The 13,242-nt window shown below is 45.9% G+C and overlaps 1 protein-coding gene across 4 annotated transcripts in view; it reads left to right on the top strand.

Annotated features, from left to right (window-relative positions):
* The window catches only part of LOC109922931 (unconventional myosin-IXb), a 102,963-nt gene that overhangs the window by 86,053 nt on the left and 3,668 nt on the right, over positions 1 to 13,242 (top strand). For all 4 annotated transcript variants that reach the window (XM_048614004.1, XM_048614003.1, XM_048614002.1 and 1 more), the window contains 9 exons: positions 114 to 290; positions 2,035 to 2,076; positions 3,137 to 3,248; positions 3,792 to 3,865; positions 4,096 to 4,288; positions 4,532 to 4,660; positions 5,209 to 5,314; positions 8,984 to 9,115; positions 11,305 to 11,419. In XM_048614004.1, coding sequence (XP_048469961.1) covers positions 114 to 290; positions 2,035 to 2,076; positions 3,137 to 3,248; positions 3,792 to 3,865; positions 4,096 to 4,288; positions 4,532 to 4,660; positions 5,209 to 5,314; positions 8,984 to 9,115; positions 11,305 to 11,419 — 1,080 coding nt within the window. The remainder of the gene's footprint in view (positions 1 to 113; positions 291 to 2,034; positions 2,077 to 3,136; positions 3,249 to 3,791; positions 3,866 to 4,095; positions 4,289 to 4,531; positions 4,661 to 5,208; positions 5,315 to 8,983; positions 9,116 to 11,304; positions 11,420 to 13,242) is intronic.

Here is a 13,242-nt window from a genome sequence, read left to right as displayed (position 1 = left end):
GGGTCCCACACACACACACTGACTCTCGCTGGGGTACGGGGTCCCACTCTCACTGGGGTCACTTGTAGTTTCTCTTTTTTTTATTAACCTTCCTTGTTTTATGAACGATGTAGAATGGTCAGACCCATGTGAGCTACAAGGACCTGATGAGGAATTATCAACTTCTTCTGACCAAGATGGTGGGTGAGAGACAGAAAGCTGAGGTGCAGTTTGTCCTCAACCTCTTCCAGTCCCTGCTTGATGAGTTTGCTCGAGGTTACTCCAAGAAAGAGGAGATGGAGGCAATGAAGGTAACTCTGAGCACCAGAATGTAGGGCTTTGCGAGGTCCCAGACAGCATTGCCTTGTATGGTCCCAGGGGTGGAGAGCAGTGAGTTATTTGGAGCAGCTGGGATTGCTCTCCTTTGAGCAGAGGAGGAGGAGGGAGATTTAATCCAGATTGTGATTGAGGAAATAAATCAAAATTGTTTCCACGGCAGGAGGGCTGGTAATCAGGGAGTTATGGTATTTATAGTAATTAGCTACAGTCCCAGTGTGCGGTTATTTCCTTCAATGAGGTGTTGTGATCTGGAACATGCTGCCTGAAAAGGGAAACCGATTTAATAATGACCTTCAGTAGGGAATTTGGGAAACAGTTGAAAGGCAATTTTGCAGGAAAGGATGGGGTGGGGGGGGGGGGGGGGGGGGGGGGGGAAGCACAGATATTTCAAAGAGTCAGCATGTGTGTGATGGACCAAATGGCCTCTTTATGTGCTGTAATAGTCTGTGCTGTGGCTCATGCTGGATGTGTCGATGTGGCAGGTGTCATTGTGAATTTGTTGAGTTTAGGAGCCAATTCCCCCTCCCCCCAAAATCATCATTATTATTAAATGAGATAAAGAAGGCAGAAAGCTAAAGTACAAGGGATTTGTAAATCCCAAAAAAACTCATATCCAGGTTCAGCAGGTAATAGGGGAGGCCTTTATTTCAAAGGGAATGGAGTATAAAACTGTGCAAGGCACAGCTGGAATATTGTGGACAGATTTAGGTCCCTTATCTAACGAAAGATAGACTGACGTTTGGAGGCAATGCAGAAGGGGTTTCATCAGGACATTGAATAGGGTGGGCCAGTACTCATTGGTGTTCCGAAGAATAAAAAGTGGCTTTATTGAAACATACAGGATTCTTAGGGGGCCCTTGACAAGAGAAATACAGAAAGGTTGTTTCCCCATGTGGCAGCGTTTAGGATCATGGAGTATAATCTCAGAATAAGGGGTCATCCATTTAAGACACATGAGGAGGAATTTCTTCTCTCAGGGAGTGAATCTGTGGAATTCTTTATAGCAGAGGGTTGTCGAGGCTGGGTCACTAATTATATTCAAGGCTGAGATTGACTGAATAAAATAATAAGGAATCAAGGGTTCTGGGGGAAAGGTAGAAATGTGGAGTTGAGGATGATCAGATCAGCTGTGATCTCATTGAATAGCAGAGCAGACTTGATGGGCTGAATGGCCTACATCTGCTGTTATGCCTAATGGTCTTACAACCGAGCCAGACAGGGAATGAGGTTGAGCCTCAGTCTGGAGAAATTTGGCATCCAGAGATTGAAGGCCCACTCGGGGGACAGACTCTGCTTTGGATCTGGGGGTGTTGGGGAGTGGGAATGGGTGTCAGGCTTTCTACACCTCTCTGTGCATGGGCCTTTCCACAGGGCCATGTGCTCATGTCCTCACAGGTGATGTTGAGAAGCACTTCTTTACACAAAAGCTAATGGAAATCGGGAACCATCTCACCCTCAAAAACCACGTAGAGGCTGGGGTGACCCAAGTATTGAAGCTGGGAGTGGATCAGTGTTTGTCGGGTTAAGGTAGCCGGGATATTGGGCTGAAGGCAAGTAATTGGGTTTGAGTACAGATCTCAAAGTCATGAACCAGGTTCGAGGGTCGAATTCACCACCTTCTGTCTTTAATATTTCTGGCGTTATCAGTCTGCTCTGAGCAGCAGCTATTTTGTATCCATTGACCCATTGTCTTGTTTCACTCTTGCTCCGTAACAGCCAACAAAAGCCCGGAAGAAGAGGCGGAAACGCAATCAAATTGTGAGTACTAGGTCACAGGCTGCTGGTTTCTGTTCTCTTTTGATGATGGTTTCTATCAGGATTGGTTTTGTCAGTCTTGGCTCAGCACAGTTTGTGCGAGAGAATTATTTGTAACATTAAACTTTGAGCCGCTAAGTCTCAGGGAAAGCTTCTGATGCCCTGAAAACGTTGAATAAAATTCATCAAAATCTTCATCCCAGTTTCTTTAAATTTGGTCACAACCAAGTCTGAGAGAGAGAATGAAATGTTAATTTGATAAAGATACACTACTCATGACCATTTCTGAGGGCCTTAAAGCATTGGTCACTCTTGAAGGCAGGGGGGCCCTCCTCCATTTATTAATGACTGCGTCCAAGATGATTTTTGTGAATGGCAGTGGTTTGTGAATGGTCATACAGTCATAGAGCTGTACAGCACAGAAACAAACCCTTCAGTCTGACTCATCATGCCTACCAGATATCCTAAATTAATCTAATTCCATTTGCCAGCATTTGGCCCATATCCCTCTTAAACCCTTCCTATTCACATACCCATCCAGATGCCTTTAAAAATGTTGTAATTGTACCAGCCTTCACCACTTCCTCTGGCAGCTCATTGCATACACACACCACCCTCTGCGTGAAAAAGTTGCCCCTTAGGTCCTTTTTAAATCTTTCCCCTCTCACCTTAAACCTACACCCTGTAGTTTTGGACTCCCCTACCCTGGGGAAAAGACCTTAGCTATTCACTGTATTCATACCTCTCATGATTTTATAAACCTCTCTAATGTCACCCTCAGCCTCTGTTGTTCCAGGGAAAATAGCCCCAGCTGATTTAGCTCCTCCCTGTAGTTCAAAGCCCCCGACCCTGGCAACACCCTTGTAAATCTTTTCTGAACCTTTTCAAGTTTCACAACATCCTTCCTATCGCAGGGAGACCAGAATTGCACACAGTATTCCAAAAGTGGCGTAACCAATGCCCTGTGCAGCCACGACATGACCTCCCAACTCCTATACCCACTGCACTGACAGCAATGTGTGAGTGATGGCGCTCTGTGAACAGTGACGTTTGAATTTTTCAGAAGGAGGAGCACTTTGGGCATTTATTCCGGAGTTACCAAGTGAATATCCGGCAGTCGTGTGAGCAGTGTTCCTCCTACATCTGGCCCATGGAGAAGGTTCTGCTCTGTTGCAGTAAGTACCAACGTGTCTGCACATTGACCTAGATGTTAACTTGGGTTTTCCTGGCACCGAGAACAAGTCAGACAATAAGAGAAGCATCTTTTACTTATTCAGATGATCCAGCACCCAGTAATGATGGTGTTCCTGTACTGAATGGGAATTGATTGGTGACTCCTGTTAATCCCCTGAAGACATTGCTGCAATGACTGACTGGGACTGGCCTATGCAGTATCGTCGAAATGTCCTTCACTGACTGCAGCTTACTGGAGAAATAATTTTGAATTTTTAAAAGGAGATTTTTAAGTAATTTGGATCTTGAGTCCATTGGATATTATTTGTGTAAATTAAACCTACAGTTCATGCCTACTCATTGGTTAAAGCCAATGGGAGCCAGTGTTCACTGGAGCAGCATTGTTGTTGGGAGGAAGAGGTGCTTGAGAAGTTTGTTTCAGTGCTGACAGATGCTCACTGGGAGGGATTGGTTGTCTCGGATATTTCTGGTCAGTATTCAGGGTTGCACCAGTTATAACCTGCTTGTCCCCTTCCCATTCCTAGCTTGCAAAATGACTTGTCACAAGAAGTGCCTCCTGAAGATTCAGACCCCCTGCCAATCAAGCTGCAACCAAAAGGTGAGCAATGTAAGGAGCAATTTGTCCAACAGGTGAGAGGCTGCCTGCTCTCGGGCTACAGTATGGTTTGCAATGGTGCCCCTGTATCTCGAGTACCAGGAGTGAGAGGCATTACTCACATACTGTCACTGCCCACACAGTCCAGCCCCATACCCGCACTCCGTGGCGCACTCTCACAGCTATGGCTACACTGCTCAATCTCACTGTCCTCTCTCCCACCCCATCCTCAGAGTGACCCTGACGCAGCCTCTCGGCATTTTGGTGTTGAGGTCTGCAGACTGACCGACGAGAACCAGACGGTGCCTGTGGTCATGGAAGTGTTGGTGGAATACGTAGAAATGAATGGACTGTACACTGAGGGAATTTACCGGAAATCTGGTGCAGCAAACAAGATGAAGGAATTACGGCAGAGACTGGAACAAGGTAGGTGTCACACACCAATCCAGCCCCACAGTGTAGAGGGAGCTTTACTGTGTATCTAACCCTGTGCTGTCCCTGTTCTGGGGGTGGGGGGCCAGTGTAGAGGGAGCTTTACTCTGTATCTAACCCTGTGCTGTCCCTGTCCTGGGAGTGTTTGATGGGGGACAGTGTAGAGGGAGCTTTACTGTGTGTCTAACCCTTGCAGACCATGATTGTGTTTGAATTGTCTGTGCCTCTGTCTTTCAGACCCGACATCGGTGGGTTTGGAGAAATACCATATTCATGCTGTTACCGGGGTGCTTAAACAATGGCTTCGTGAACTTCCAATCCCCCTGATGACCTTTGCTCTTTATGGTGACTTCCTGCGTGCTATCGGTGAGTGTGATTTGTGGTCACTCTGAATCCTGGACGTACTAGGTCCCATCGAGGTGTTTGTTGACAGTTGGTGGATCTGTCATATTGCTCCCACTGCCCTGCCCTGCCCTGCACTCCCCTGCACTGCCCTGCCCCTCCATGCAAACTCCATCAGAGCATTGCTGTTGAATCTGCTCCCACTGCTCGTTTCAGGCAGTATGTTCCAGATCAATACAACTCAAACCATTCTCCTTGTTTCCCTCTCTAACTGATTCTCTTCAACCTGCCCTACCCTCCCACCCTGATCACTGACCCTCCTGTGACTCAGGGCACTTTCTCCTGATTTACTCATTTGAAAATGGATGAGGTTTTGAAGAATTCGACTTTGTTTCCTTTTAACTTCTGTTTGACAAGATCAGTCTCTGTCTTCCCCGATGTCATTCTAAATCATCGCTGCAGCCTCTACATAGTCTTGACATCCATCCTGAAGTGTCTGATGATTAGAAATGATTCTAATTGACTGCAGCAAACTTCTAATGTGTTTAATTTTCCTTCCCCCTGTTGATCAGAGCACCCTGGAAGACAAGAGCAGATCCAAGCAGTTTACAGTGTCCTCAGTCAACTGCCCAGTCACATTTACTGCACACTCGAACGACTCATCTTCCACCTGGTCAAGTAAGAGGCGCACTAGAATGGGTTAACAGTAGCAATGGGGTGTTTAGAACATGCTGCTACCTGGTGAAAGTCGATATTCAAACCATAAACACTCAGACCAAAGGTCTCTATTTCACTATGGTCCCACGTTGGGAAGGCCAAGAGCAAGTGTCCTCCTTCCTGTTGTGAGGGTAAGAGGATTGGGTGGAGGGGCTGCGACTGGAGGATAGTCACACTGGCGGTTTCTAATCTGATCAGTTTTACATCCTACTATTCATTAAGGAACTGCCAATAGGAACCATAGCTCCTCTCTCCATCCAGCTGAGACTCATGACTGTTCACTGCTCAGTCTCATTGGGATCTGATTCCCTCCTGATGCTGAGTCAGAATCTGGAGTAAAGGAGGTTCTGAGGCAGGGTCACCGGACCGGAAACATTAACTCTGATTTCTTTTTGCAGATGCTGCCAGACCTGTTGAGCTTTTCCAGCAATTTCTGTGTTGGTCCAGAATCAGGAGGGTTGGCTCCTCTGGCACTGGGCACCAGCTGTACCCAGCTGATTACCCACTCATTGTGATATTCGCAATATGTGGGCAGGCTGCCACCTTGTTTGGCAGTGGACTCATTTCTCAAAGCACTCCTTAAACTGTTGATAAATTCAAAGAAACTGAAATATCTTTTGATTCATTGTGCAGCTTCGAACAATTCTGTAACGCATTATTTCCCTGCTTTACAACTGTGACAGCACTTCAAACTGACAGTCACTCTGTAACATTCAGGATGTGGAAGGCAATACTGAGGTGCTAATGAAATGTATCCTGCTGTACACTGCCCCAGTCAAGACCAAACTTCTGTTCACACCCATCCGGCATAATTCCAATGGATGATTTGGTGTACAGCTCCCCGTTCACTTCTGCAGTCACATTTGAACAGACTGAAGCTTACCCATCAGGACAACGTCTTGATAGTCCGTGATCAAACTCCTTTCCAATAATTGCCATGGTCAGATCATTAATGGATGGAACCTTTGCCTGATCCTCCCAAAAGACCAAACTCCTCTCAAAACATCTCCACTGTACAAAGAAACTCTGTTCATTTGGTTCCACTCTTAAAAATTTAACTATAGCCTGAGCATCTCCAGCCGTGACACCTGAACGTTTACATCTGAATCTGCCCTTAGCCTCCTTCACTTCATTGCCCACAGCCATAGCTGCAATGGCCATGTGCCAACAAGCTCTGAACCACTTCACTTACGCCCCTAGACTACCTTGGTGCTGGCTGATCTCTAGCACTGGATGAGTTGCATGTTTTTCAAACTAAATGTTGAAGCTCTGCCTCCACAATCTTCCCTCCCTTGACATCAATTTCATCTTCCTCCTTTGTCCCTCAGTCACGGTGACTGATCTGAGCACCCAGCTATATGTTCCCTGCATCGCCAAGGTTGTCTCTTCTGTCTCGATAATATCACCGGTCTCAACTTCACCCTGTGTACATCTGGTACTGAAGTCCTCATCTGCGCTTTTGTGATCTCGAAGTGTGACTATTCTGCATTCTGCTGGTCAGAGGCTGTCGCCTTCCGCTCTCTGTAAGCTTCATCTGATTTTTAAACAACTCTGCTGTCTATCTGATTGCACATCCATCCCAGTTAGCCTAACACCACCTGGAATTTGTTGCGCAATTACTACTGGCCATATCTTCAACTATCTTGAGCTCTAAAAGTTTTTCCTTAAACCTCTCTGCCTCTTGGGACAGTGGCTACTAGACTTCCTGTGTTTATCTCGCTCCCTCTTTACCTCGCTCTGATCCTGAAAACTGCTATTGATCAAACTTCTGGTCACCTGTCTGACAATCAGCTCCATTTTAACCTGTTTTTAGGAAGTCTCTTCGGAAGCTGGGAAGGACACTGTTCAAATGCAAGTAGTTATACAATACAATACAGCACACGAACAGGCCCTTCAGCCCACCAAGCCTACACTGATTGCTAATCCTTATTTAGACCCGTTACTTACTGCCCATATGCAGTTTCTATCCCTCTGTTCGTCTATCAAGGTACACGTTGCTAACGTGCCTGCTTCCACCACCTCCGCAGGCAGTGCATTCCAGGCACCCTCTGTGTGAAACATTTTCCCTGCACTTCTCCCCTAAACTCCCTGGCCCCCCATCACCTTGAACCTGTGCCCTCTTATAGTTGCCCTTTCCACCCTTGGGGAAAAACACCTAACTATCCACTCAATCTATGCCTCTCATAATTTTGTAGACCTCTATCAGGTCGCCCCTTCCAGACCAGGCAACATCTTGGTAAACCTTCTCTGCACCCTCTCCAATGCATCCTCATCCTTCTGGTAGTGTGCTAACCAAAACTGCACACAATATTCCAAAAGTGGCCTGACTGAAGGTTTGTAAAGTTGTAACATAACTTGCCAACTTTTAGATTCGATGCCCTGGCCGATGCCTTCTTGACCAGCTATTCCATCTGTGTTACCACTTCCAGGGATCTGTGGACCCGAATGCCCAGGTCCCTCTGTATCTCGGTGCTCCTAAGGATTCTGCCATTTATTGTATAATTCGTACCTGAAATGCATCACCTCGCATTTGCCAGGATTAAACTCCATCTGCCATTTCTCTGCCCAAATCTGCAATCTGTCTATATCCAGCTCTATCCTTTGACAATCCTCCTCACTGTCTGCAACTCCGCCAATTTGGTGTCATCTGCAAACTTGCTAATCAATTGTTACACAGAATCCCAATGAACCAGACCTTTTCCTCATTAGTCCCAATGGAACTAGCTGCTTCCTGTCACAGAAAAATCCATTTACGAGAATGGTTATAGGAATGAGAAACTTCAATGATGAGGGTAGATTGGGACTGTTCTCCTTAGTCTGAACAGGCTGGGAGAAGATTTTAGAGTTATTCAAAATCATGAGCAGGCTGGATAGAGTAGATAACATTTTCATTCAATTTTTAAAGATTCATTCATGGGATGAGGGCATCCTAATTGCCCAGAGAGCATCTGAGAGTCAAACAAATTGCTGTGGGTCTGGAGTCACATGTAGTCCAGACCAGGTAAGGATGGCAGTTTCCTTCCCTAAGGGACGTTAATGAACCAGATGGGTTTTTCCTGACAATTAACAATGAATTCATGGTCATTGTTAGACTCTTAACTCCAGATTTTTATTGAATTCAAATTCAACCATCTGCCATGGCAGGATTCGAACTTGGGTCCTCGGAACATGACCTGGGTCTCTGGATTAGCAGTCCAGTGATAATATCACTAGGCCATCATCTCCCCCATACAGTTACAGTGAAGTTGTTCCAACTTGTAAAAGGAACAAGAACCAGAAGGCATAGGGCTTAAAGTGATGTGCACAATACGTAAGGACGATGTGAGGAACCACCTGTTTATCAGTGAGTTGTGAGACCTGGAAATGTGGTGGGGGCCAGTTCAATGGAGCATTCAAGAAGGGCGTTAGATGGTTATTTGGACAGAGTGTGTGTGCAGGGGTACAGGGAAAGAGGGAGGAGATTGGCACCAGGTGTTGATGCTCATTTAATGAGCTGGTGCAGACATGATGGGCTGAATGTCCTTCTGCGCCATAACAGTTTTACGATTCTGTCAGTTGTTGTGAGTAGAATTTTGAACTCTCTTCTTGCCTGAAGTTGTTGTGAAATTGGAGTTTGTTCCCTTGTTTCAGAGTGGCTGTACTAGAGGAGATGAATCGTATGTCTCCCAATGCACTGGCGATCGTCTTTGCCCCATGCATTCTTCGTTCACCAGACAGCGCTGATCCACTGACCAGCATGAAAGACGTCTCTAAAACAACCATGTGAGTTTTATCCAGTTCCCATGTGAAAATAACTTTGTTGAGAGAGAGAGAGGACTGAGTGTCCAGCACTGACTCTGTACATGCGTGTGCATGTTTGCGGTGATGGTAGCTAGTTTGACTGAAAACCCCATTGAGATTTTTTTTTTAACTTGTTCATTCCTTCTGTAAAGAACATTAGTGAACCAGGCGAGTTTTTATTAACAGTGATCACATTATTGCCATTAACCAGCATTTTCTTCCAGATTCCTATTGCATTCAAACCCATGACCCTAGGACATTTGGCCTGGGTTTCTCAATTACTACTCAGTGACATCGCCACTTGGCCATCACCTCCACTGATGTTAATTGTGTTGTTTCCTGTTGTTTTTCTCTCCCTCAATGAGATAGGAGCTCAGGAGGGTTCTCCACTGTCCACATCTGAGTTGAAAAGCTAAGTCTAAGGTGTGGGATCATGCCCAGTCAGATTAAATCTCATCCACAATGCAGTGGGTGATGGGCAGGAAGCCCAGGTAAGGACAACTATCACCAGACCATCTGACAGCCAGGGAGCATGAATGCACAGAAAGAGGTCATTCTGTGCCAGACCTTTCAAAGAACTATCCATATTTTCACTTCCCTGCCCTTTCTCTGTCTGAATTGAAAACTGTTCTCCTCACCTAACCTCTGGTGTATGGTCAGTGATTGTAATGTGTATTCCCTCTTGCTACTGACACTCCCAACACCAGAGAGAGAATCACCTTGTGATTTAGAACATCTCGATTAAGTCACCCTTTGATACTCTGTGTCTGAGTGTAGAGCTTCTCAAACCTTTTCCCACTGTCATCCTATTTTGAGGCTTGAAAATTGTCACAATCCCTCAGAGAAAACTGAGAGGGGAACAGGGTTTGGAAGAGGAACATCTGAGAGAGGGCTTAAGGGCCAGATCTCCACATCAGCATTTCCAGCTTGGGAACTTTCAGCTTGCAAACCCACTGTAGCCCTGTCTTAAGGAAACAATCCCAGTCTCCATTCTGTCCACACATGTCTATTTTCAAAGCTATTGGGAAGCAGGGGGTCTAGTTGGAATGCTCATTAAAGGGCTAACACAGGTACAATCGGCAGAATGGCCTCCTTTGACTTGATTGAATTTTTTGAGAAAGTTACCAAAAAGGTTAATGATGGCAGTGCAGTAGACGTTGTTTATTTGGATTTTAGTAAAGCCTTTGACAAGGTTCCACTTAGTAGACTAATTAGTAAAGTTAGGTCACTTGGGATTCAGGGTGAGTTTGCCAATTGGATACATGATTGGCTTAACAGCAGGAGACAGAGAGTAAAGATGGGGGGTTGCTTTTCGGGCTGGAGGCCTGTCACTAGCGATGTTCCACAGGGATCTGTTCTGGGTCCTCTTCTGTTTGTCATTTATATAAATGATTGGGGATGAGAATATAGAAGGCGTGGTTAGTAAGTTTATGGACGACACCAAAATTGGTGGCATGGTAGACAGTAAAGAAGGTTTTCTAAGATTACAAAGGGATCTTGATCAAATGGATCTTTGGGCTGAAAAATGGCAGATGGAGTTCAATGTGGATAAAGGCGAGGTATTGCATTTTGGTACAACAAACAAGGGTTATACGCTCCTGATAACAACTTGATGTAGAAAGGATCCGAAGCCAGTCTTTACTTGGGATAAATATACTTGCAGAATAAAACATCGCATGTATATAGCTCCTTGCTCTACTGTCTCCCTGTGCCAGTCATTATCTCTTTAGATAGTTTCTAACTGACCTGTTCAGAGATGTTAATACACACCTCTAGAGCTGATGGGACTAGAACCTGGGTCTCCAGGCCCAGAGGCTGGGACACTACCACTGCATCAAGAGCCCCACAAATAGAACTTGCTTAGGGGATATGTTGAACATGCCTCTCCACCTACCAATCCCTGCAGCAGCTAATACCCATTTGCAACCGTCCCCCAGTTGGAACGCCCTCTGGTATCCTGGTCAATTTCTAACCCTTGGCTAACATGACTAAATCGTGTTCACATCGTATGTTTGTTGCCTCTTGCTGTGCACAAACCATTGACAACACCTCCCACATTAGAACAGGCACTCCTTCATTGGCTGTACAGTGCAGTGGATCCTGAGCTACTGATTGCGTTCTACTTGCTGCTCCCTGCCTCAGTGTTTGACAGTTTTTCCTTTTGCTGGCAGGTGTGTTGAGCTCCTGATTACTGAGCAGATGCGGAAGTACAAAATCAAAATGGATGGGATTGCTCAACTGGAGACGGAGGAGCAACTTGCAGTCCGACGCCTCTCACTCCTGCGTGTAAGTCAACAAAACCATCTTTACCAAGCATTGGAATAGATGAGTCGGGGAGGCCATTCAGTCCCTTTGAAGCTGTTGTACTGGATCCATATTATACTCTACAGCTGAGAGGGCAAGACCTGAAGGCAGAATTGACCACCTGGTCCCAGGATTAAGGACAACTCTGGACTACTTGGAGGGGGAGGGGGAGGGGGACAAGAAGGATCCAGATTCTGTCGTCATGTCACACACGGTACCAATGACATGAATAGGACTAAGAAAGAGGTTTTGCTGAGGGATTATGAGCAGCTAGGGGCTAAAGTTTTAAAAAAAAAGGAACCACAGAATAATCTCTGAATTAATACCTGAGCTGCAAGCGAAATGGCACAGAGTCAATAAGATCAGAGATTTGAATGTGTGGCTGAAAGGTTGGTGCAGGAGGTATGCTTCAGTTCATGGGATACCTGCACCGGGGAAAGTGGGCGCTGTACCTTTGGAACAGTCTTCATGTGGATCTTGCCAGGACCAGTATACTGTACTGTGAATGGTATAATTCGGCCAGTAGGTACGACTTTAAACTAAATAATTGGGGTAAGGGTTAACATAAGGGAAATTTTGGAAAAGTTAAAGAGAAAGAACAAGGCAACAAAGCAGGGTAATGATATGGGGAAGGATAACCAGGGTGACACAGGAAGAAACAGAATATATAAACATAAGAGTGCTGCAGCAGGTAAGTTATCAAGATAAGACAACAAGTTAACAGGGTGCCACATTAAAGATTACTGCTCAAGATAAGAACCCATGGTATTGCGGTTAGTGTATCTAGGAATAGTTAACCAACAGGAAACAGAATCAGGATAACTGGGCCATTTTCAGGCTGGGAAACATTAATGAATGGTACGCTGCAGGGACCTCAACCATTTATCATCTGTAATAAAGACCAGATACTGACTGTATTGTAGCCACATTAGCTGAGTATACAAAGATAAATAGGAAAACAAATTGTGATGACACTAGTCTACGAAGGAAAATAGTTAGGATAAATCAGTGGGCAGAAATTATGCTGGTGGAGTACGATGAAAAATGTGAGGATGTCCACTTTGGCAACATGAATGGAAAAGCAGTATTCTACTTTTTCAGTAGTATTCTATGGTATTGAGAGAACTTGGTGTCCATGAACACAAAATGAACATGCAGGTATAGCATGTAACTAGGAAGGCAGATGGAATGGAGTATAAACACTGGGAATGGGGGAGGGGAAGGGGGTTCTGAAATAAATAGGGAGAGAGGGGGAGGTGGATAGAAGATGGATAGAGGAGAAGATAGGTGGGGAGGAAGCAGACAGGTCAAAGAGGCGGGGATGGAGCCAGTAAAGGTGAGTGTAGGTGGGGAGGTAGAGAGGAGATAGGTCAGTCCAGGGAGGACAGACAGGTCAAGGGGGTGGGATGAGGTTACTAGGTAGGAGATGGGGGTGCAGCTTGAGGTGGGAGGAGGGGATAGGTGGGAGGAAGGACAGGTTAGGGAGGCGGGGATGAGCTGGGCTGGTTTTGGGATGCAGTAGGGGGAGGGGAGATTTTGAAGCTTGTGAAATCCACATTGATACCATTGGGCTGCAGGTTCCCAAGTGGAATATGAGTTGCTGTTCCTGCAACCTTCGGGTAGCATCGTTGTGGCACTGCAGGAGGCCCAGGATGGACATGTCGTCTGAGGAATGGGAAAGGGAGGGGGAATTGAAATGTTTCGCGACTGGGATTTCACAAGCTTCAAATTCTCCCCTCCCCCTACCGCATCCCAAAACCAGCCCAGCTCGTCCCCGCCTCCCTAACCTGTCCTTCCTCCCACCT

The sequence above is a fragment of the Rhincodon typus genome, chromosome 29, assembly GCF_021869965.1.
Source record: "Rhincodon typus isolate 14 chromosome 29, sRhiTyp1.1, whole genome shotgun sequence".
NCBI lineage: Eukaryota > Metazoa > Chordata > Chondrichthyes > Orectolobiformes > Rhincodontidae > Rhincodon > Rhincodon typus.
This window is presented reverse-complemented; position numbering and strand designations above follow the sequence as displayed.